At 37.5% G+C, this 26,189-nt stretch overlaps 1 protein-coding gene across 7 annotated transcripts in view; it reads left to right on the top strand.

Annotated features, from left to right (window-relative positions):
* The window catches only part of ATRNL1 (attractin like 1), an 818,312-nt gene that overhangs the window by 73,480 nt on the left and 718,643 nt on the right, over window positions 1-26,189 (top strand). For 6 of the 7 annotated variants that reach the window (XR_011382205.2, XM_089314254.1, XM_070057169.2 and 3 more), the window contains exons 7-8: window positions 3,595-3,682; window positions 10,207-10,462. Coding sequence is in view for 6 of the 7 variants with exons in the window: in XM_089314254.1 (XP_089170380.1) it covers window positions 3,595-3,682; window positions 10,207-10,462 (344 nt within the window). In the remaining variant the exon portion in view is untranslated. The remainder of the gene's footprint in view (window positions 1-3,594; window positions 3,683-10,206; window positions 10,463-26,189) is intronic. The other variant, XM_089314257.1, reaches the window with a different exon arrangement.

Below are 26,189 nucleotides of genomic sequence, written 5' to 3'. Positions count from 1 at the left end.
AAAACCTATCATTCTTTTACTGTTGCCTCAATAGAGATTGTTCTCTGTATGATTGGGTACTAAGGGGAGCCAAAAGGATGAATGTTTTATCTGATTTCTTATTCAGTTGATGATTGCACTTGTATTTTATGAACTATTCAATAACGGAAAAGGGGAATTAGGATGAATATTTTGATGAATAATGTTGTTTATAGTTATAATATTTCTAATAACTAGTGCAAATCAGTCATCAGCCAGTCAGAACTGGTTCCAGACAGAATACTGTTATGGTGTGTATCCTATAGAATGATCAGATAAGCAGATAAATATAATGGACATAGTTAAAATCAAATTTCAGGTAAATAACAAATTTTTCATATGAGAAAAAGTGCAGTATTTATATTTTTTGTTTTGTTCCAAATATTGCATAGGTCATACTGACATTAAAAATGTTCTTGTTTATCTGAAATTTAGATTTCACTGGGAATTCTCTGTTTTATCAGGCAATTTTATGTGTTGAATATATTAACCCTATTAATTTTGAAACTCTAAGAAATACTAAATATAAGAGGAAATTTCTTTAAAATTATGACTGAAATGACTAGATTTAAACTGCAAAATAAAATTCTTGAAAGAGAAGAGTTTTAGGTAAATATTTAAGTGAAAAATTACAATTTTGTAACATAATATATGATGACTAAAATATAGTAGAAAGAATTGAAAGAGAGTTGATAGGGTTAAAGTGAATTAAGATATGACAAGAACCTGAAGAAATAATGAGATTTTAATGTGGAAACTAGAAAGAATTAACTGTGATTAAAGAAAATGAAGAAACCTGTGAAAACAGAGTTGAACTTGAATTAAACTGTGATCTTTCCAAAGCTGCATTGTGAAAGTAAAGCCAAATTATCAAGTGAAAATCTTAAAAGTTTGTGTTTTGGGAAAATTGAATAGCATATTTGAAATTAAGTGATGAATATTATTCAGTACTCTCTTAAACTTACATATTTTCTATTTGAACCAAATAGTTTAACTTTTTTTGTGTGAAACCTGGTTCCTTTGGTTTCTATGTTATGCAGATTTATAGGCTTATATAGATAAAAGCCAAGAGGTATCAGATTAGAATTAACCTTGTTTTCACAGGTTGGAGAATATTTTTCATCATTCTGAATGTAGTTCAAATGTAGATAAGGATATTTAAATAGCTTTTAGAAGTGATAGTGTCAGTTATAATGATTTATGTTCTATAGCAGAATTTAATTGATGTGTAGATATTAAACTTTTTTTAAAGATTTATTTATTTGAAAGGCAGAGTTACAGAGAGGAGAGGGGGGAAGAGACAGACAGATCTTCTATCTGCTGGTTAACTCCCAATATGGCTGCAACAGCTGGAGCTGTTATATATGTATATACACACATTACATATTCATGATATATCTATACACACATAAGTATACACATACACACATATATATGCAGAGAAAAGAAAAAGAGAGAAGAGGTAAGCAAATCAGGAGTGCCAAAAAGTAGGAAGTTGCAATTACAAATGTAATGGCCAAGGTAGGTTTCATGAGAAAAATGAAAGCTGAGCAAAGTCTAGGAGGAGGTCAGGGTGTCGGCACTACAGTTTTCTGTAGCCACAGAGGAGAGTCAGACAAAAGCCTTAAGGGAGGGGCTGCTTGAAATATTTGGGGAGCAATGAGTAGGCCCATATGAATTGCATGGAATGTGTAATAAGGAAGTATGAAATTGGAGGGCTAATGGAGGAGGTATATAGTTGATGAAGAGTGTTGTAGATTTGTTGGAACTCATGGAAGGGTTTTTAGCGTGTTTTGACAAATGAGGTACTCTATTAAGAGCATTCTAGGGATTGGGAGGAAGAGTAGGAACAGAATTGAGTTAGGATGAGATTATCAAGGGAATGACTTCTAGTCTGAAAAGAAGAACTGAGTCTGAGGTATCCCATCTCTGAGATATTGGAGAGAAGTGAAGAAATCAGTAAAAGAGACAGGAAAGTAGTGGCCAGTGAGATAGAACCAAAAGAGTACAGTGACTTTGAAGGCAAGGAAAACAATATACGAGGATTAAGTCATGATTAACAATGTCAAGTGCTGATGATTAACTAAGTCAAGAGAAATGAAGACTGAAAAGTGGCCATGGGTTTAGTATGAGGAAGCTAACCTTGACAGACAGTTTTTCTGGGTTGGTGGGGTTAAAAGCCCAAGTAGAGTTAGTTTCAGAGAGAATGGAAGGATTGGTCGGGGTGGGACCATAAAGATGTGGGGCAGTAAGGAAATGGGGTGGTAACTTGAAGGGGGAGTGAAGTCAAGGGAAGTTTTCTTTCTTTTAATAAATGAAAGAAATAAAAGTATTTATGCTGATGAAAATTCTGGTAAGACATATAATATAGAAAACGTGGGAGAACTGCTGGGGTAGTATGGGATCTAATGTGTAAGGAACATAAGCAACTCATTTGTAGCAGAGATCAGCAGACTATAGAGGTTAGGCCCAATGCCTGGGGGCTGAGAATGGTTTATTTAATTTTCATTAGGCTAAAAAAAAAAGATGTGAGATCAGTGTGGCCCACATACCTAAAATGTTTACTGTCTGGCCCTTTACAGAAATACTTTGCTGAGCCCTAATTTATGATAATTTGGTGGAAAGCAATGTGTTGGCTGCAGATACTGGTAGGTGGGTAGATTTAGAGGTGCAAATCTGTGGAAGTTATGTCCTCATTGATTATCTTTCCTCATTTGTATTATACATATACATCTTATAACTCCAAGCCAGGAAATAATGCTGAGAACAATTTTGGTTACCCTTATCTTTCTTGTGAAAGGAAACTTTTTGCCTTTCCTGTTGAGTCAGAGGAAGAGAGAAGTAGAGAGATAATAATTGATAGTCAGAGTCTTAACTTAAAATACTACCCTATTTTTGGACTGGGATCATTCTTTTGAGTATTTTGGCAAATTAAAGTTTGAGTGTAGAGTATAGTGAAAACCAGCAAGAATTCTTTTTGTTAAATATTTGAGATTCATAGTTTTGAACTTTTATTTCCTTATGTATTGAACGTAATGTATTGTAATAGAAGTTTCTATGCTAGTGAGTTTATTTTGCACAATTAAAACAAAATTACCAGTAAATAAACTTTAGTTTTAGATAAGAAATATATACTTTGTTAATTTATGTGATGCTAAGTCAAGTGTGTGTGAAGAATAAAAATGAATACCTAAAGTATATGACTTATAGGATGAAATGAATTTTCATTTATTTCCTAAAAGAAAAGCTAGCTTTTTTAAAAAGTATAGAACAGCTTGCTATTGTTTAGGTCAAGAAATTAATTGAAATTATTAAAGGCAATAGATAACATTAATATAATAAATGTCCTAGTCAAGTTAATATACATTATACATTTTATTGATTAGATCTTATAGTGGGTATGTCTTCAGTGAGTCTTTATTAAAAGTTTCCAATATGATACATGAAGTTAAGCGTTGATTTATAATTCTTACTGAATTTAATGAATATTTAACTGCAAGTGGAGGAAAGCATATGGAAATCAAAAAATTGAAATGAATCTTAGCTTATGAAGTTATTATCTTTTCTTGCTTTTAGTTACAATTTAGAAAGCAGTATATGGAATGTAGGAACTCTGTCAAGGGGGCCTCTCCAGAGATATGGACATTCTCTTGCTTTATATCAGGTATGGCTCTTGACTTTTAAATTTTAATCTTTTTTTAAGAGTTTACCTTAGGAGGAAAGGTACCAAATCTCAGATTTATTTCAAACACTTATGAGAACAATGTATCATAGGGATCACAGTAACTTCATATATCATAGACTCATAGTTTTTAGTAAAATAGTGGATTTTAGAATAATTGCTCAATAAAAGACATAAAAAAAGATGAGTGTTGGGATTTGTGTCCATGGCTTTTTACCTAGTCATCAGGTCAGTCACTTTTTAAAATTATAATAAAGGACACAAGGTAAAATTTAGTATTTTAACTATTTTTATATGTAGAGTTCAATGATAAAAGTACTCTCACATTGTGGTATAACCATTGCCATGATTATCTCCAGAACTTTTTTTTATCTTGTAAAACTAAAGTAATTACTCTCATCACTCTTCTAGCCAGCCCCTGCAAACCACCAGTCTACTTTCTGTCTTTGTGAATTTGACTACTTATAAGTGGTCATTACTTATATAAGTGGAATCATATAATATTTGTCATTTTGTGACTTATTTCCATGAGCATAATGTCTTCAAGGTTCATCCATGTTGCAGCATGTATGGAATATCCTCCCAGGTTTTAAAAAAATTATGTAATTTATTTTTGAGAGAGAGAGAGCGAGAGCGAGAGCGAGAGCAAGAGTGAGAGATAGACACTGAGTAGACCTTTCCCAATCTATTGGTCATTGATTCATTCCACAAATTCCTACAACGGCCAGGGCTGGGCCATGCCAAAGCCAGGAACTCAATGTGGGGGCTCCCATGTAGGTGGCAGGGACCCAGGTGCTTGAGCCAAAACCTGCTATCTCCCAGGGTATGTATTAGGAAGTAGCTGGAATAGCAGCAGAATTGGGGCTCGAACCCAGGTACTCTGGTGTGGGATGCAGATATCTCAAGTGGTGTCTTCATCACTATGCCAAATGCCTGCCCTATCCTTCATTTTAAGGCTGAATGATATCAATTATATGATTGTACTACTATCCATTGCTCCTTGATAGACACTTAGATTGCTTCTACCTTTTGTTTATTATGAATAATGTTTACATCAATATGTGTCCAACAAGTGTGTTTAAGTTTCTGCTTTCAGTTCTTCTGGGTGTATACCCACAAGTGGAATTTCTGGGTCTACGTTTTATAAACATATATATAAAATACCAGTAAATAAACTTTATTTATAGATATGAAATATATGCTTAGTTAATTTATGTAATGCTAAGCCAAGTGTGTGTAAATGAATACCTAAAGTCAAGTACTAATGTAGAATGAAATGAATTTTCATTTATTTCCAAAAAGAAAAGCTATATATATATATATTTTTATATATATATATGTATTTATATATATATATAAAAATACACAACAGCTCACTATTGTTTAGGTCAAGGAATTGATTGAGATTATTAAAGGCAATAGATAAATTAATGTGAGTAATAAATGTCCTAGTCAGTATATATATATTTATGTTTAATAAAACATAAGTGCCATAATGCTTTCTACAGTGAATGCATCATTTTACATCCCTGCTAGGGCACATGGATTCTTTAGTCCATTGCCTTGCCAACCCTTGTTATTTTTTTTTAATTTTTATTTTTTTATTATTTGACAGGCAGAATTAGACAGTGAGAGAGAAAGAGAGAGACAGAAAAGGGCTTCCTTCCATTGGTTCAGCCCCCAAATGGCCGCTATGGCCGGTGCTGTGCCTATCTGAAGCCAGGAGCAAGGTGCCTCCTCCTTGTCTCCCATGCAGGTGCAGGGCCCCAAGCACCTGGGCTATCCTCCACTGCCTTCCTGGGCCACAGCAGAGAGCTGGACTGGAAGAGGAGCAACTGGGACTAGAACCCGGCATCCATATGGGATGCCGGCGCCGCAGGCAGAGGATTAACCAAGTGAACCGCGGCGCCGGCAGTTTTTTTGATTATTGACAACTTAATGAGATGAAATGTATCTCTTTGATTTGCATTTCTCTCATGGTAATCAATATTGCTTGTTTTTTCAAGACTTATCAACTATTTGTGTATTCTTGGAGAAATGTCTATTCAAATCTTTTGCCATTTTTGAATTGGGTTATGTTTTTGTTGTTGAGTGGAAGGAATTTTTTATATATTATAACATTATTCCTCTATCAAATACATGGTTTGCTAGTATTTTCTCCTATGGTTTTTTTTTTTTTTTTTTTTTTTTTTTTTTTTTTTTTACCTCTGTAGCTGTTTTTGTGTCAGTGCCATGCCATTTTGATTACAATAGCTTACAATAGCTTTGTAGTATGCTTTGAAGTCAGGTATTGTGAGGCCTCCATCTTGATTTTTTCTTGCTCAGGATCACTTTGGCTATTTTGGGTCTTTTGTAATTCCATGTGAAATTTAGGATTGCTTTTTCTAATTCTGTAGGGAATATCATTGGTATTTTTTTTAGGGGTTGCATTGAATCTGTAGATTGCTTTTGGTAGTGTAGACATTTTAATGATATTGATTCTTCCAATTCATGAGCAAGGACTATCTTTCCATTTTTTGTGTCCTTTATGATTTCTTTCATCAATGTTCAATAATTTTCATTGTAGAGATCTTTCACTTCTTTGGTTAAATTTGTTCATAAATATTTGATTTTTTTGATGGCTGTTGTGATTACAATTTCTTGATTTCTCTTTCTATGAGTTCATCATTAGCATACACAAAAGCTGCTATTGTTTGTATGTTTGTTTTGTGACTTGCAATTTTACTGAATTGGCTTATTGATTCTAACAGCTTTTTGGTGAAGTGTTTAGGTTTTTCCATGTACAACATAAGTCATCTGCAAACATGGATAATTTGACTTCCTCTTTTCCAATTTTGATACGCTTTCTTTCTTTCTCCTCCTTAACTGGCTCTTGCTAAAACTTCTAATTCTGTATTGAATAAGAGTGGCGAAAGTGGACATCCTTGTCTTGTTCCAGATCTGAGGGGAAATGCTTTCAGCTTTCTCCCATTCAGTGTGAAATTGTCTATTGTTTTGTGATATATAGCCTTTATAATTTTGAGGAGTGTTCCTTCTATATCTAATTTGTGGAAGGTTTTTAACATGAAATGGGTGTTGAATCTTATCAAATGCTTTCTCTGCTTCCATTTAGATGACCAATTATTCTATTGATGTGATTTATGATATTTATTGAATTGCGAATATTGACCCACCTTTGCATTTCTGGTCCTGTCGTCTATCAGTTTTAGTCTGTTGATAGCGTCTTTTTTTTTTTGTATTGTTTTGTTTCTGTTTAAGATTTTATTTATTTCTTTGAAAGTCTGAATTACACACATAGATGGAGAGGCAGAGAGAGAGAGAGAGAGAGAGAGAGAGAGAGAGAGAGAGAGAGAGAGAAATACCAGGTAATACCAGGTAAACTTTAGGTTTGAGTTTTCTTTTTCTGAAAAGTTTTGTTGAGATTTTGAAAGGAATTACATTTGTATCAGTCATTTTTATATACTCCTGGGACTCTTGAATTTAGCATAATTAAAATTACAGGCCATTTCACTGGTTTTTATTTTGAATGAACCATGATTCATGTATTTTTTGATCTGTGGCTAGGCCTTTCAAATCACAATTTATGAATTTTCTGTGCTTATGTAAAACAGTTTGGAAAATACAGGAACAGTATAAAGAACAAACTTCCAGTCTTTTTATGCATGTATATGCTTTAAAATCAAATAGTAATCTCTTATATACTTGTGTATGTGTGCATATATATACATACAAATATGCATATGTTTCTTAGACTTATTTTAGTTTTATATTTTAGTTTAATTTTAGTGTTTTATATTTCTTTTTTGTAAAGCTGTATTGAGATATAATTGGTATACTTTACAATTCACTAATTTAAGGAATATAATTCAGAGATTTTTAGTATGTTCAGTAGTATATAACTATTGTAGATTTTTGTAAGATCTCAGAGTTGTGTGATCAATTTAATTTCGTCATTTATAAAGCAACTTTGTATTCTTTAACTGTTGCTCCAAGCCTCCTCTCAGTCTTAAGCAATCACAAATCTGTTTTTTGTCTCTATAGATATGTCTTTTCTGAGTATTTTATATGACTGAAAATCATACACTATTGACTTGGGATTGGCATATTTCACTTAGCATACTGTTTTAAGGTATAACGTGTATTAGTATTTCATGGCTGAATAACTCTCATTGGATGCCATCATATAGATATTCTGCATTTTGGTTATTTATCAGTTAATAGATATTTGGAACCTTTACACCTTTTGGCCAATATGAACATTTTTATAAAGCTTTTGTGAGGGCACTTTTTTTTTTTTCTTAGTTATATACTTAGGAGTCGAATTGCTTGGTCAAATGGCAATGCTGTGTAAATTTTCTGAATATATACAAGATTGTTTTCCAAAGTGGTTATATCATTTACATTCCCACCAAATCTATGAAGACTACTACTTCTGTACATCCTTGTCAACACTTATTAGTATCTTTTTTATGGTAGTTATTTTAGTGGTATGAAACGGTATCTCACTATGGTTTTGGTTTTTATTTTTCTGTTTACTGATACTGTTGAGCACTTTTTAATGTAGTTTTTGTAGAAATTTCTGTTCAAGTCCTGCCCATTCCAAAATAAGGTTATTTGTCTTAATGGCTGAATTGTAAGAGTTCTTTATATATTCTAAATAGTTGACTCTTAGCAGATATGTATCCTGCAAATATTTTATACCATTTTGTGTGCTGTTTCACTTTATTAATAGTATATTTTGAAGTGTTGAAGGTTTTTTTTTTAATTTTAATGAGGTTTATATTTTTAAATTTTTTTCACTGCTTGTGATTTTGGTGTCATATCTAACAATAGATTGCCAAATCCCGGATCATAGAATTTACCCCCCTCCTCTTTTTTTTCATTTGAGAGCTTTATAGTTTTGGTTCTTACATTTAATTCTTCCATCTATTTTGAGCTTTGTGTATAGTATACAGTAAAGGTTCAACTTTATTCTTTTGCAAGTGGTTATTAAATTTTTTGTACACTCTTGTTGTAGGGATTGCTTTTCCCTATTGAATGTCTTGGCACTTGTCAAAAATCAGTTGACGAATGGCTTTATTCTTGACTTCCAGTTCTATTCTATTGGTTTTGTCAGTAGTGTACCATCTTGATTAGTTTTGTTAGGAGTAAGTTTTCCGGAAATGTGATTCCTCCATTTTTGGGCTTTGTGATTTTATCCTGATGTTGTTTGTTGACAAGATTGTTCTGATATTCTATCTGCCTTGCAGTTCCATATAATTTTGGAATAAACTTGTTACTTTTTACAAGGAAGCCAGTTGGGATTCTGATAGGGATTGTGTTGAATCTCTAGATGTGGAGAGTATTATAATCTTAATATTGTTTTCTGACCCATACACATGGAATATTTCTGCATTTATTTATACCTTTAACTTTTTTGGGTTGTTCATTCTTAAGTGTACAGAAATATAATTTAATTTATTTAAGTAGATCTTATATCCTGCAATATTGCTGAATTGATTAGATGTAATTGACTTTTTTGGGACTACTTAGTATATTCTCTGCACAAAATTGTGTTATCTGCCAGGAGGGTCAGTTTTCTTGTACCTATCCAATTCCAGTCATCCTTTTCAAAGCCTGTATTAGTTTTTGCCTGTTTTCTCTAGCTACAGCCTTCAGTATTATGTTGAGTAGAAGTGGCAGAAATGAGCATCCTTATATCATTCCTGACCTTAGGGGAAAGCATCCTTTAGCACATTGGAGAAGTTCCCCTCTATTCCTTGATTTCTGAAATAGTGATGATTTATGTCAATTTATTATAATCCTATGGGATTAAGATTATTTGTATAATTTATAAGTGCTATTAAGATTTACCAAAGATGAATTAATGTTTGTAGTGTTTTCCTATAACCAAGAGAAATTAAAATTAAAAATGTACATGCTGCATGAATATCATCTGCCTTTTTGGTGAATAGTGCTTGACAAAAACAGTAAATGATGTGAATAGCACAAAGTAGTACAAGTTAGGATGGTGGAATGCAAACATAACAACTAGAGACTCAGATTGTTCAAATATTGAAAAGATTGTTATGAGTGATTAATCAACAACCTAGTTTGTAATTTTTTTCTGTTATATGGAGAAGGAAATTATTTGTTATAGAACTACTGCACACTTAAATTTTTAAGTTTTTGATTATAATACTGCATATTCTATTCTCATAATAGTGGTTCATTATTATCTTCCTATAGGATAATTAAAAATATGGGTGATTGTATAATGTAGCCACTTTGAATAAAATGTTTTCAAGTAAAATTTGAAAGCATAGGTATTTCCCCTCTTTTTAGTATATAAATTTAGTTTTCATTATTCTTGTATTTCCTGATCTTTTACAAATAAGAACTATGCCTTATGCATGTTGTGAACATTGACCAAAATTATATGTTGAAATATATCACTTATTTTAAATTAATACGTATTGCTAAGAAACAACTATTTTGTCTATTAATACATGTATTTTAATTTACAGGAAAACATCTTTATGTATGGAGGCAGAATTGAAACAAATGATGGCAATGTCACAGATGAATTATGGGTTTTTAACATAAATAGTCAGTCATGGAGTACAAAAACTCCTACTGTTCTTGGACATGGTCAGCAGTATGCTGTGGAGGGACATTCAGCACATATTATGGAGTTGGATAGTAGAGATGTTGTCATGATCATAATATTTGGATATTCTGCAATATATGGTTACACAAGCAGCATACAGGAATACCATATCTGTGAGTTTCTTTACATATGTAATTTCTTCATTCTTTGAGAATATTTTTATCTTTAATAAAATCTCCATATGAATTTAGTCAAAGTGATAAGTTATTTGAGATCAGAATTTTAAGCCAATAATTAATAATTTTAACATAAGGTTTTTTTGATTAATTTAGATCTTATTTATTAATACGTAAGTTTATTTTCTTAGCCAAATGAGGGAAAATATTATAGACTAATCTTATTTCCCAGGATTTGAGAATATTTTTAAATATGAGAAATTCCAATAGATGGTGCTATTTCCTTGGATTTTACCTATGAACCAGGAGCTGAAACTAATACAGTCTCTTTACTATGCATTCCATGATTTTGAGGTTTTTTTGTTTTTCAGTTTTCTATTCCTGATGTTATTGCTGTATTTTTATGTATATATTACTGCTTTAAAGTAAACTTCCTGTCAGCTTTTATAAGAGATTATTATCTGGTGTGTGAAGGTGACTAGGGCAATCTACACAGACTTTCTGTACTATATTCTTCCTTTTTTTTGGTTTGTTTTTCTAGTGCTTTTTTTTTAAAAATTCTTTATGACATTTTCAAAAGTTGGTGACTTAAAAAAACTGTTTTAAACTTGCCTACAAATAAATACTTTGTGGTTACTATTTAGATTCAAGAACACACTCCATTTCTGGCTCTGGCCAGTATTATAAACTTAAGTTCTGGGCTCATTTATGTGTAGACAACTTTATAGACAACTATTTAGAGCATGCAGTTTTTTGTCTTTTTAAGTTTTTATTTAAGGTATACAAATTTCATGTATTTCATATACACAGGTTTAGGAACATAGTGACACTTCCCACCCTCCCACCTTCCCACCTGTCTTCCTTCTCCCTCTCCTATTCCCACTCTTAATCTTTACAAAGATCTGTTTTCAGTTTACTTTATACTCATAAAATTAACTGTACACTGAGTTCAACAAATAGTACGAAAAAGAAGAACACTGTTCCTCAACAGTAGAGACAAGGACTGTAAATGAGCATGCAGTCCTAATAAGAAAATTCATTTGCAGACCACTGTTAGCAACAGTAAGAGAGTATTTGTGTGCTCAGAGGAAGACTGCCTTTGTAAGTCCTTCGCTGTTTCCCATATGCACCTCTAGTGAAGCTGTTTTCATTTCTATGTCCTTACAATGTCTGGACTGAAATGGATACATGTGTTCTGGTTTCTGCCATTTCCTGTCTTAATCCTTCCTCCTCTAAATCTGCCTTTGAGACTTATCTCCAGACTACACCACCTATCATTTTGTTTCTCAGGTTGCTTTATTTCTTGGAGAATTTAGCATCTGATTTACTGTCACTCTGCCCAGCAAATATTTATCAGCTTTGTTTACTTTTCAGTTTGATAGGCAGAGAGACAGACAGGGAGGGAGGGAGGAAGGTGTGGATGGGTGAAAGAAGGGAAGGAGAGAGGGAGAAGGAGAAAGAGCAGAAGGGAGGAGGGAGGAGAGCAGGGAGAGGAGGGAGAGACTGAGAAGGAGAGAGAAAGTGCTAGCATCTGTCCCCAAATTCCTGCAATGGCTGGGACTGGGCTAAGACTGGTTCCAGGAGCTAAGAACCCAAGTACTTCAACAATTACCACTGCTTCCAAGGGTCTGAATTAGTGAAAAGCTGGAGCCAGGCCTCAGACCCAGGCACTCCACTACAGGACATGGGCATCTTAACCCCTAGCCAGACACCTGTTCCAATAAAAAATTTTTATGACTTTATTATTTACCTTAATACTTCTTTCAATATGTGACCTCTTAATTTTTGATGTCTCTACCGAAGATCTTATTTTCCATTCTACTTGAGCTAATCTCTCCCATTGCTGTACTCTTTACCTTGTCATTCTAGTACCTATGGTGGGTCCTATAATTTCTATTTCAATTTATCTTATTCTTCAAGTACCACTGATCTTTGTAGCTCATTCATTGATTTATTCTTTCTTTGAATAACTGATTTATTTATTTAAAAGGCAAAATGACAGACTGAGAGGACAGACAGACAGATCTTCTATATTCTGGCTTACTCCACAGATGGTTGGGGCTGGGCCAGGTTACAGCCAGGGTCCAGGGACTGCATTTGGGTCTCCCATGTGGGTGGCAGGGCCTGAAGTACTTGAATCATCCTCTACTGCTTTTCCCAAGTGCTTTAGCAAGAAGCAGGATGAGAAGCAGAGAAACCAGGACTAAGAGGAGCACCTAATGTGGATGACATTGTTACAAGTGCCTGCTTAACCCCTGTACCACACACTGCACACCTGCACTCCTAGTACTCACACTTTAGTTTAACAGTCTGACCCTATCAGAGCCTTTAGTCCATTGGGCTAAATGTCCGTTTCCCCACTCTCTCATTCTGTCAAGCCTGTGCTTCTAACCATATTTAGCTTTAAGTTCATAACCACTGGTCTCAAGATAGCCCTTAATGATGTCTGGAACATACTCAGCTTTCATACTCATTAATCTCTGATTAGCGCTTGATGATGTCTGGAATTCCTGTCAGTTTAGTTTGATCTTTTCCCAGATCTCCTGGATGACTGTTTCATATATTTTCCTCTCTCCTTAAATTTCTATCACTTTATTCTTTGTCATCATTTTCAGCTGATGACTTGACTTCTTATTTTACTGAGAAAATATAAGTAATTACAAGAGAACTTTTGGTGGGAACTTGTTGAGCTGTAATGGTTAATAAGCAGTGCTACACTGAATAAATGTCCATACATATTGTCATAACAAACTAATTATAACAGTGAAGTAAATGTGGCTGGTTTTTCCTATGGGCCCAGGAGTTGTTTAAGCAATAGTAATGCAATCTTTATGTAGAAGGATTGTTTATGTTTCCAGATTTTTGTAATTTATTTTTGGGTTCATTACAGTGTTGAGAGAATTGTAGATATTCTTTGTACTTTTTGTAACTCATTGAAAGTTTCATTGTGGCCCTGTTTTCATAAATATTCTGTGGCTACATAAAAAAACAGATTAATAACATTAAGATAGAGTTCATTATTTACATCTATCAGATCTACTTTATTGGTTAAATTCAGGGCTTCATAAGTTATGTTTTTGTACTTGACATATCTTTTTCTGAAAGTTGAAGTCTTAAAATGTTTATTTCTGCCATTGCTCCTTGTATATTTTGGAATTTGTGCTTTATGGGAATTGCTTTTATGGATATTAATAACTAATGTATTTATTGTGATTGAATTCTTTAATGCTATAAAATCATTTATTTCTTTATTCTTTGATCTGAATGCTAGGTGGTATGATTATTAATATTATGGCCCCTAGTTTTTTTTTTTCCTTTCTGTCAGTCTTTTCCTGGTATACCTTTGCCCATTCTTTTTTTTTTTTTTTTTTTTTTTTTTTTTGTGACAGGCAGAGTGGACAGTGAGAGAGAGAGAGAGACAGAGAGAAAGGTCTTCCTTTGCCGTTGGTTCACCCTCCAATGGCCGCCACAGCTGGCGCGCTGCAGCCGGCGCACCGCGCTGATCCGATGGCAGGAGAGCCAGGAGCCAGGTGCTTTTCCTGGTCTCCCATGGGGTGCAGGGCCCAAGCACCTGGGCCATCCTCCACTGCACTCCCGGGCCACAGCAGAGAGCTGGCCTGGAAGAGGGGCAACCGGGACAGAATCCGGTGCCCCAACCGGGACTAGAACCCGGTGCCCCAACCGGGACTAGAACCTGGTGTGCCGGCGCCGCTAGGCGGAGGATTAGCTTAGTGATCCGCGGCGCCGGCCTGCCCATTCATTATTATTGCCATTTACTGTTTCAAAATCTATCTCTTCTGTAGAGTATAGAATCAGATTTTGCTTAGGGTTCCCACCTGAGTTTTGTACATGTCCTGTACATATTTTGTGTTTTTTACACTCTGTTGTCTTTTTCTTTTTGCAGTTCTTATGCTTAGATGTGTGTGTGTATGTGTGTGTGTGTGTGTGTGTGTGTGTGTGTGTGAATGGTGTGGTAATTTTGGTATCTGTCACCATTTCTCCATGTTCATTGCCTGTTGTCTGTCTTTCTGTACTTCTATGGCTTCTTCTTTTTAGCTTTTGGTTTCATTTCTTTTTTGTACATTTATAACTAATCTGGATTGTGTATGATTCCTTTTTTCTTTGCTTCCTATTTTCTCCCATTTTCTCTTTCTTTTTTTAGTTTATCTTTCCCAAGAGGAATAGGAAGATTCAGAACTAAACTGTTATCATGTTTATCATACTGGCAATGTAGGCTTTGACTTTTGAAGTTTTATTTACCAGTTACTGGTTTTACTAATTTTATTTTAAATACAAATTATATTAGTATTATTTTAAATGAGGGGTCAGCAAAGTTGTCTATAAATGACCACCTGAATTTGTGGGTCATTGCTAATTCGCTCTGCTATTGTAGTATGAAAGCAGCCATTGACAGTGTATACACAAATGGGCATGGCTGTCTTCCAGTACAACTTTATTTATAAAAACAAGTGGTGAGCCAGATTTAGCCTTTGGGTCTTTGCCTGCCCTTATTCCAGAGAGAGGCTGTGTGCTTTGGGGGCCCTAGAAACCCTCTCCCAATTTTTGTTAAAATTTGATATGCAGTTTAATTTGACATGTGGTTTTTCTGGATATTGTATTTAAGGAGAATTCATGCCCCAGAGTGGCATAATACTGTATGGCCAAAAGTTCCCAAGGGTAGCAGTTTTTTCCTCCATGTGGAGCCAAGACTGAAACAGATGAATGATTCTGTTTCCTTCTGCAGAGTAGATTTAACAAAAAACCCTCACTTTTTCATTGAAGGTAAACTTCAAGGAGTCTGAATTTATGGAGAAGTTTTCTGATTAGTATCCACATGAGTCCTCCTTCAATGCTGGTCATTAAAACTGAATCTCTATGCTACCTAATTAACATATGCCTTCATTTACACTTCACAGCATGTATTTCATGCTTTTCATTTGTCCCTTTAATGATAGCCTCATTGGTCCATGAGGCATAGGTGGTCATTGTGCTTTCCTTGGGTAGCCAGTAAAGAACAACAGATTTACTTAAATCTGCTATGAATAGGAAGTGTTGATACAGTTGCTAGCTGATGAATTCATTGACTATTAGGCTTGTTTTCATTTTGGAATAATCTGATTGCAGACTAATTGTAGTTTTGGTACATCTAAAGATATTGACTGTCTTGGCTTTCTTTATAACCAAAATACTATTTGTTAATTATCAACGGAGTATTTTTGTATGATTTTTGTCTTACTAATTATGCTATTGGTCAGGCATATGTAAGAATGTAGTATAAGATGGAAATGGGAAGAATATATCCTGAAAAGTTTTATGAGAATAATAGGTAAATTATGAACGGTTTTAAAATTCTGTGGATCATTTAGTACAAACTAAAACTCACTAATTTCTGTAGAATTATATCTTCATAGCAAATCAATTCATTACTTTATTCCTAGGACATTTTGCATTTGTTGCTTAAATTTTGAAAATATGTTGTATCAAAAAATAATCTATAAGTACTTTCATTTTGTAAAGTATTTATAAGGAAATGAGCACAAAACAACGGGTAAATGTAGTTAGAAGATGTCAGAGTAATTAAGTTCACTATACTATAGAAAAGTGCTATTTTAGGGAATGGTGCTATATTAAGGAGTGCAGCTTTGAATATAAGTAATGGGATAATTTATCACCTGAGTTACAAGGTAAAAGTATATTGTTGCTGGCGCCGCAGCTCACTAGGCTAATCCTCCGCCTGCGGCGCTGGCACCTGGGTTCTAGTCCCGGTTGGGGCGCTGGTTCTGTCCCGGTTGCTCCTCTTCCTGTCCAGCTTTCTGCTGTGGCCTGGGAGTGCAGTGGAGGATGGCCCAAGTGCTTGGGCCCTGCACCCCATGGGAGACCAGGAGAAGCACCTGGCTCCTGGCTTTGGATCAGCGGCCTTTAGAGGGTGAACCAATGGAAAAAAGGAAGACCTTTCTCTCGGTCTCTCTCTTACTGTCCACTCTGCCTGTCAAAAAAAAAAAATGTATTGTCTTCACTGAGAAGTTTTTTGCCTTTTCCTTTCTTAAGTTTTTTGCCTTTTCCTTTCTTAATGGTAACTACTAGAATGATAATAGTTTAAGCTTTTTTTTTTTCTGGCTGATTTTAATAGTATCAACTATTCAAATGTAGATTGCATTTTCTACTTTGAGTATATTTATTTGTGGGCAGTTTCTAGAGAACAGAATATAAAGTTTTTGTATTAAAGAAAGGGTTATTTCTTTAACCAGTATTGAGGTGAAGGTAACTGAAAAGAAAGCTGAAATTATAGCAGGGTGATTAATGGGTATTTACTAGAGACAAATTTGCTCTGAAATATTCTCTGGTTAAGGAGGGTGTAATATAGTCTGGTTAGGAGGATATTGATCTCATTGTTACATAGAAATTTTAAAGAGAGATAAACTTGCAGTTATTATATCCCTAAATGATCATTTATTCAACTCTTAATAATACTGTTAATAATTCTGGAGTTTGCTTCTTCTATTGCCAATACTGTGAATCTTTGAGTTTTTTTTTTTTTTTTTGGGAGTCATAATCTGATTCAGAACAAAGAAACCATTTGATTAGTTTGTACATAATGTGAGAGTACACATCAACATTTATAAATATTCTAATATACCAGAGAATAATTTTTATCTGTGTTAGGACCATAGCTGTGTATACCTGTCTAGGGCTATTGTCATCACTGTTTCATAAGTTTTGGAGTGTTTATTGAACTAAGGCATAGCTCCAAACATTAGATTTGACTTTGTAGTTTACAGGATCACATTTTTGGTTCCACTTGATTCCAGATATATGCAATAATGCATATTAGTAATTGATGTATCAGGCATTTTTCTTTAAGGGACTTATTTCTAGCAGAGGTACACAGGTAATAAAAAAAGCTAAATGAAAGCTATATGAAAGCTATATGAAATGACATTTAGCTGTTTTTTTTTAATCTCTTGTAGGAGATTGAAAGTACTGAGAATGGGAGGTAATTAGGAAGGCAAGATAAGCCAAAATGAGAAAGTGAATTTTGAGCTAAGAATTGAAGGAAGTGAAGGAATTTTGTATGTGGATATCTAGGTAAGGAATGAGATTAGAGAAGTAATAAGGAGCCACATCACCAGGTTTTTATGTGATGTTTGTCTTTTATCTGATTGAAATGGGGTGAGATTTTGGGCAAAGCAACTATTTTTAAAGAAATCACTTTGGCTGTTATATTGCAAATTAACTTTATGGAGGAATGAGCAGAGAGAAGCAGACCAGTTAGGTAGCTTTTTTGGGCCCCAAATGATAATGATTTAGACCACACTAGTAGTATTGGAGATGGTGAGAATTAGTTGATTTGTTTTATTTATTCTTAAAGTAGAACTAGTGGTATTTGCTGAAGATTTTGATTTAAATTGTGAGATAGACGAATTGCGGATGACTCCAAGGCTTTTGACTTGAACAACTGGAAACATGAAGTTGCCATCAACTGACATGTAGAGGATTCTTTTTTTTTTTTTTTGACAGGCAGAGTGGACAGTGAGAGAGAGAGAGAGACAGAGAGAAAGGTCTTCCTTTTTGCCGTTGGTTCACCCTCCAATGGCTGGCGCATCGCGCTGATCCGAAGCCAGGAGCCAGGTGCTTCTCCTGGTCTCCCATGCGGGTGCAGGGCCCAAGGACTTGGGCCATCCTCCACTGCACTCCCTGGCCACAGCAGAGAGCTGGCCTGGAAGAGGAGCAACCGGGACAGAATCCGGCACCCCGACTGGGACTAGAACCCGGTGTGCCGGTGCTGCAAGGCAGAGGATTAGCCTAGTGAGTCGTGGCGCCGGCCTAGAGGATTCTTAAGTGGAGTTGAGGTGAAGAAAGCTGAGGGTTAGAAGTTCAGCTGGGATATGTTATATATGAGTTGTCTACCAGACATCCACATGAAGATGTCAAAAAAGCAGTGGAATATAAGGTTCTGCAGGTCTTGAGAGAGACAGATTTGGGCTGGAGATGTAGGTTTGGAAATACTTGTAGGATAGATGACATTTAAGGCCATGAGACTTGGTCAGATCACTAAAGAAATGGATGTAGAAACAAAGGAAATGTTAAAAAAGGCATTAAGGAAGAGGGTGGTAAACTGCAAGCCAAGTGAAGAAAAAATATTAAACAGGAAAGTAATTAATTGTTCCAAATTCTGCTGATGTGTCAAGTGTACTGAATACTGAGGATTGACTGTTGAATTTAGCCCTGTGCAGTCATGGGTGATCATGACAGATGCATCTGGGATGAAAGTTTGACAGAACTGGATTTAAGAAGGAATGAGGAGAGTTGAGTTGAAAATAATGAGTAGATCTGATTTTTTTTAAAGATTTATTTATTTGAAAGGCAGAGCTACAGAGAGGCAGAGGCAGAGAGAGGGAGAGAGGTCTTTGATCTGCTGGTTCACCCCCCAGATAGCTGGAGCTATGTTGATCCTAAGGCAGGAGCCAGGAGCTTCCTTTGGGTCCCTAACATAGGTGCAGGGGCCCAAGGAATTGGGCCATCCTCTACTGCTTTCTTATGGTTCACCCCTCAAATGGCCACAGTGGCAGGGGCTTGCCAGTCTGAAGGCAGGAGCCAGAGGCTTCTTCTAGGTCTCCGACGTGGGTGCAAGACTCAGGCACTTGGGCCAACTTCTGTTTTCCCAGGTGCATTAGCAGGGAACTGGATCAGAAGTCAGAGCAGCGGGGATTTGAACCAGCACCCAAATGGGATGCTGGTGTTGCAGGTGGCAGCTTCACCTGTTGTGCCACAGTGCTGGCCCCAGGGCTGACACTTTTAATGACATTTGTTTGCAAAGGGAAGTAAGAAGTGTTCAGAAGATGACAGGTGAGTTTGAGTTTGAGTTTTCACAGAAATAGACTATGAGGCAAGGATTCAAGTGAAATGATTTTATTTGGAAAGTATGGCTAATACTGTTAGGAATGCTGAGAAGTAATGCAGAAATGAGAAGGCAGCCTATGAAGGATCCTTTAATAAATCCATAGTGGTGACAGAACTCAATAACTTGGGCTTTCTTCAACACATGATCTTTGAAATTTGCTTCTTAATTGTTAAACTTTGAGTTAGTTGATGGTTCCAAAGACTATGTCCTCCAAATCTGTGGACTCTGTTCTCTAATTCTGTCATCTTCATCTGAAGATGTTTCAATCAGTGTGGCTTTATATGAGAATGTGTATGGATGTACAATAACTAGATACTTAAAAAAAGCACACAGTAATAGATCTGGCAGGGAAACTTCATGAAAGCACCCTAGAGTATAACTTCTAAAAGTAATATTTGAAGTACTTAGCAGTAACTGCAACCAGTAGCTTCCTGTATGAAATTGTTGTTGGGGAGAATCAGGACAATGTGTAATGAAGGGACCAGCATACAGTAAAGACTCTTTACGACTCTATAAATTTTTGTTTAAGTTACCCTTCCTAACTGTATGATGATGAAAAGACTCTTATTAATCCATAGCTATTTTCATTCTTTTTCTCGTATTTCTGAAGTAGCTTCATTTTCTTCTTTCTGGTCTCGGATTATAAATAAATACGACATATACCATTGTTTGATGGTGTCCCCTCCAAAATTCATGCTGAAACTTAATCCCCATTGATTAAGTCATGGTGGCTCTATCCTCATAAAGGGATTAATGCTTTATAAAATCAGGGATGGAAAGAACTAGCTTAGGTCTTTTTGGCCCCTCTGTTCCTTCTATCCCTTCTGTCTTGTGAGGATAGTTTTTGTCTCCTCTGGAAGACAGCAAATAAGGCGACATCTTGAAGGAGAGAGAGCAGCCCTCATTAGACACTAGATCTACCAGTGCTTTCATCTGAGACTTGCTAGCCTCTAGAACTATATGAAATAAATTTCTATTGTCTACAAATTATGTGGTCCCTGATATTTTGTTATGGCAGCACAGAAGGACCAAAACAACATATATAGCACTTTTTTTTTTAAATAGATGTTGTTTTTGTACCTTTATTCCTTTTCTAAGAAGTTAATTTCGGTTCAGGAATCTTACAGTATACCTCTTTGTATGTGTACTTTTGAGTAAGTAATATACATTAAATACTTGACATATATTTGTAGATGAATAGGGTTTTCAATACCTATTCCTTAAAAGTAGATCTGTATGCTTCTTGATGGTTATTTACAATATATGACAAATTATTTAAACTGTGTGCTGTATATATCTTTCTCTTTCTAGTGGTGACTCATAAATACTGTGTTTGATATTTTCCATGTCTTTCTAGACCCCTGTGTCAGTCTTTTCCGTCCTGTTTCTGTGTCTTCTCCTTTCCAGTTGGACTCATCTAGTGGTCAGCACCAATAAGATATCTGAGGGTGGGAGATGAGTGAGGTTGAAGTATTTAATTCCTGCAACTCCCTCACTGTTGAATCACCTTGTTTGCTCCAGTGTAAGCTGGAGCATACAGCAATTTTCTATGCTTGATACAGCTATTTTCTGTGAGTTCTGGAAACTATTCTTTCCTCTTTTTTTTTTTAAAGATTTTTAATTTATTTTCTTTTTTTTATCTGAAAGGCAGAGAGATAGAAAAATAGATCTTCATCCACTGACTCACTCCCAAAATGCCTGCAACTGCCAGGATTGAGCCAAACTGAAGTCAGGAACCCAAAACTCAGTTTGAGTCTTCCATGTGAGTGGCAAAGATCCAAGTACTTGAGCCACTGCACCTGCTTCCCAAGTTGTGCATATGCAGGAAGCGAAAATGGAAGTGGAGTGTCGCTCCCCCTCTTCGCGGAGGAGCAACACAGAACCCTGCGCTGTTCTTTCGTCTGCTCGGCCCTCCCCGGGTTTGCTGCTGGTTCTTCCCGGGTTGGCTACTATCCCTTCCACCTCCGTGGAAGGGCAGTTCCCCCTGGCCGCATTCCCCACTTCCGCAGGGGAGCGGCACACCGCCGGCCGGCTTTCTCGGGGGCTGCACGGGTGTTCCTTCAGCTAGATGTTCCCCTTAGATGTTCCCCATAGATGTTCCTGGTGTATGCCGTCTCTCTCCTCCTTTATAGTCCTCCTCCACCAATCCTAACTCGGCTGCCCACACGCCGAGCACGCTGCTCTCCTCCAATCAGAAGCAAGTCCTACAGTTTATTAGTTGAACTGGAGGCAGCTGTGCGGAAGCTGTTTACTTCTCTCCCAGCGCCATATTGTGGGAGAGCAGATGCACAGAATAAGTCTTAATTCCAGTAACTTAGTCCAGTCCGGATTGCTCCCCACAGATCCCCCTTTCTTTTTATTTTTGGCGTTGATACGCGCCTGTCTTCGGTGTCCCGCGGCACACACTCTGCTCTACTTGCTAGAGTTGCCACAGGTTCTTACAAGTCCTATCAATCAGGCAAACTGAATCCGGGTCCTCTCTTCGCCATGTTGTGAGGAGGTTTTTAGGCGCTGATGCGTGCCTGTGTTCGGTGACCTGCGGCTCACACTCTGGTCGAGCCGCTTGCTGGTGCTTACCACCTTAATCAGGCAGACCGAATCCAAGCCTCCTAATTGTTGTATTGTGGGGAAGCCTTACTGATGTTAATTCGTGCCTGTCTTCGGTGACCTGCGGCGCATAAGCTGCTAGCCGCCGCAGGTGCTCATCGCCTCACTTAATCAGGCAGACCGAATCCAAGCTCTCACATTGCTGTGTTGTGGGGAGGCCTTTCTCTTTCTCTATTTCTCTATCTCCGGGCATTCCTATCTCTCCCATTTTACTTCTGTCTGCCAACATTCCTATTTCTCTCATTTTACTTCTAAACTTCTGTTTCTCTTATCCCTGCAGCTTTCCGGCGCCCGCCCCGAGACTGCTTCTCGGCGGCTTCCCGGCTCTGAGCCGCTTCAGCCCGCGCTTCTCCGATCTGCGCGGCTTCCCGGCTTTGCGCGGCTTCCCGGCGCCTCGCCCCGCGGCAGCTTCATGGCTCTGCGCGGCTTCCCGGCGCCTCGCCCCGCCGGCGGGTTCCCGGCTCTGCGCGCACGCTCCGCGGTCTCCACGCACTTCGCGCCCGCACCACGGCCTCGCGCCAGCCCCGGCGTTCCCCATCTATTCACGCCCCGTGCTCTCTCTGCACGCGGCGGCTTCCGCGAATGTTTCCGCCACCACCGGCATTCAGTCCAAGTTCCCCGGACTAACCTGGCGAATTCCAACCTGGCGGCCCACGTCTCTGCCTCTGGTTCCAGATCTTCGCCTCTTGCTCCCCGGGGTGACTTGAAGAATTCCAAGGTGGCTTATATCTCCGCCTCGGCCTGCACTCGCGGCTTCATCCTCCCTAACATTTTTCTCTACCCGGTATGTTTCCTTAAGTTTTCTTCCAACAATATTCCTCTCATTTCTCCTGGCTTCTCCCCACAGTCCGTATCCGAGTCCAAGCCTCCTCCAGGTTTCACTTTCGCTTTCAGTCTCCTAGCTTCCCCGCCATAGTCCGCATCCGAGTCTATGAAAGCTTTCACTTTCGCTTTCAATCCTAACTTCTTTCCCACAGTCCATATCCGAGTCTCTGCCTAGGCTTTCAATAGCTTCTTCTGGCACCTAGGCTCTTTGCTAGTCTCTCTCTCCGGTATTTTCCTGCTTCTTCCTTCCTAGGTTTCCTATCCGAGTCACGGCACCATTATGTCGCTCCCCCTCTTCGCGGAGGAGCAACACAGAACCCTGCGCTGTTCTTTCGTCTGCTCGGCCCTCCCCGGGTTTGCTGCTGGTTCTTCCCGGGTTGGCTACTATCCCTTCCACCTCCGTGGAAGGGCAGTTCCCCCTGGCCGCATTCCCCACTTCCGCAGGGGAGCGGCACACTGCCGGCCGGCTTTCTCGGGGGCTGCACGGGTGTTCCTTCAGCTAGATGTTCCCCTTAGATGTTCCCCATAGATGTTCCTGGTGCATGCCATCTCTCTCCTCCTTTATAGTCCTCCTCCGCCAATCCTAACTCGGCTGCCCACACGCCGAGCACGCTGCTCTCCTCCAATCAGGAGCAAGTCCTACAGTTTATTAGTTGAACTGGAGGCAGCTGTGCGGAAGCTGTTTACTTCTCTCCCAGCGCCATATTGTGGGAGAGCAGATGCACAGAATAAGTCTTAATTCCAGTAACTTAGTCCAGTCCGGATTGCTCCCCACAGTGGAGGAGCAGGGACTTGGACCAGGCACTGCAGTGTGGGATGTGGGGAGTTAATCCAATGCTCATGCCATTTTCTCTTGATTTTTTAAGGTCTAGAAATGTTGTAAAGGTTTTCTGCTGTGATAGTCTCAGGATATTGCTGCAACCATACCTTTTTTGCCTTTTTCATTAGACTCTTTAAACTTAGCTTTTAATTATATCATCTATTTCTCTTAATTCTTTAGCTGATGCATCTCCTTCTGACTCTAAAGATTCAAATACAACTTTTTACCCAGATACTTCTTCATGTGTACTTGCTCTGCAAGTTGAAAGGAAGAGATGTCTTGTGAGAGAAATTAACACTTTATTAATGGAGAAAAATATTGACAGAAGTACACTTTGGAACAGCATGGAGCTGGGTCCTTTAGGCAATTTCTACTGCCCTAATTCTTGAACTTTTAAATGTTAATACTATGTGGTCATCTTTAGCCTTGTATTTTCTCTTGATGTTAAAGATTGATATATTTGCTTAATATCTTTCAAGATTATTAGCTATTCTAAATTTTTTATAAGCAGCACTTTCATTTGCTTATGTATTTATTAAATAACCATTAGTTGGATATTCTAACTCTGTTTTTATGATTATGTGTATTCTAACTATTTGGTTATTATGTTATCAACATAGAAGTAATCACGTCTGCCTAGAAAAACATGCTCAAAAGTGTCTGATGGGAGGATATTTACAACCTTTTGTTGTATTCATTTAAGCTTTCTTTTTTATGATTTATGTCACTGTTTATTATTAAGAGTGTCTTTGCAAATGAATTTATATAGTCCCATAGATAAAGCTACAGTAAAATCTAATTTTAATCACTTGATTTTACATTTGTATAAACTATCATAAAAATCAATTTGCCCAATTTAGGAACATAGTTCTTCCATTTGATCTTTTTTTAACTTTTATTTAATAAATATAAATTTCCAAAGTACAGTTTATGGGTTACAATGGCTTCCCCCCCCATAACTTTCCACCCACCTGCAGCCCTCCCATCTCCCACTCCCTCTCCCATTCCATTCGCATCAAGATTCATTTTCAATTATCTTTATATACAGAAGATCGATTTAGTATTTATTAAGTAAAGATTTCAACAGTTTGCACCCACACCAAAACACAAAGTGTAAAATACTGTTTGAGTACTAGTTATAGCATTAATTCACATTAGACAACACATTAAGGACAGAGATCCTACATGAGGAGTAAGTACACAGTGCCTCCTGTGTTGACTTAACAATTGACACTCTTAACCCAGTGCCGCGGCTCAATAGGCTAATCCTCCGCCTAGTGGCGCCGGCACACCAGGTTCTAGTCCCTGTCGGGGCACCGGATTCTGTCCCGGTTGCCCCTCTTCCAGGCTAGCTCTCTGCTGTGGCCCGGGAGTGCAGTGGAGGATGGCCTAAGTGCTTGGGCCCTGCACCCCATGGGAGACCAGGAGAAGCACCTGGCTCCTGGCTCCTGCCTTCGGATAGGCGCGGTGCGCCGGCCGCAGTGCGCCGACCGTGGCGACCATTGGAGGGTGAACCAACTGCAAAAGGAAGACCTCTCTCTCTCTCTCTCTCACTGTCCACTCTGCCTGTAAAAAACAAAACAAAACAACAAAAAAACAGTTGACACTCTTGTTTATGGCGTCAGTAATCTCCCTAGGCTCTTGTCGTGAGTTGCCAAGGATATGGAAGCCTCTTGAGTTCATCGACTCCAATCTTATTTAGACAAGGGCATAGTCAAAGTGGAAGTTCTCTCCAGATCTTGTTTAGACAAGGTCATAGTCAAAGTGGAAGTTCTCTCCTCCCTTCAAAGAAAGGTACCTCCTTCTTTGATGACCCATTCTTTCCACTGGGATCTCACTTGCAGAGATCTTTCATATAGATTTTTTTTTTCTTTTGCCACAGTGTCTTGGCTTTCCATGCCTGTGAAACTCTCATGGGCTCTTCAGCCAGATCTGAATGCTTTAAGGGCTAATTCTGAGGCCAGAGTGCTGTTTAGGACATCTGCCATTCTATGAGTCTGCTGTGTATCCCACTTCCCATGTTGGATTTTTTTCTCATTCTTAATTCTATCAGTTAGTATTAGCAGACAGTATTCTTGTTTATGTGATCTCTTTGACTCTTAGACCTATCATTATGATCAATTATGAACAGAAATTGATCACTTGGACTAGTGAGATGGCATTGGTACATGCCACCTTGATGGGATTGAATTGGAATCCCCTGGCACATTTCTAACTCTACCATTTGGGGCAAGTCAGCTTGAGCATGTCCCAAATTGTACATTTAAGCTTTCTTTTAAAAATGATATTCATATAAAAATTATTGAATTAAAATATTTTATTGCCTAACCACTATTCGGAAAATCAGAAATTCTTTTTATATATTTGTTTTTAAAAATAGCTTTATCACATATGCATGTACATACTGGTTTGGTTCACTTGTTTTTGATCTGAAAAGGAAGTCACTTAATGCCATTTTCTGAGGCTTTCTCTCATTTGCCAGTGTATTATCAAGATTCATTCAAATAATTATTTGTTGCTGCAGTTAACTCCTTTGCAATACTGTATTTCATCAGTTGTGTGACTGTCAC

This window comes from Oryctolagus cuniculus, chromosome 15 (genome assembly GCF_051225735.1).
Source record: "Oryctolagus cuniculus isolate XC-2025 breed Fujian yellow rabbit chromosome 15, ASM5122573v1, whole genome shotgun sequence".
Taxonomy (NCBI): Eukaryota; Metazoa; Chordata; class Mammalia; order Lagomorpha; family Leporidae; genus Oryctolagus; species Oryctolagus cuniculus.
Note: the sequence above shows the minus strand (reverse complement) of the source record. Positions and strands in the feature narration are given on the sequence as shown.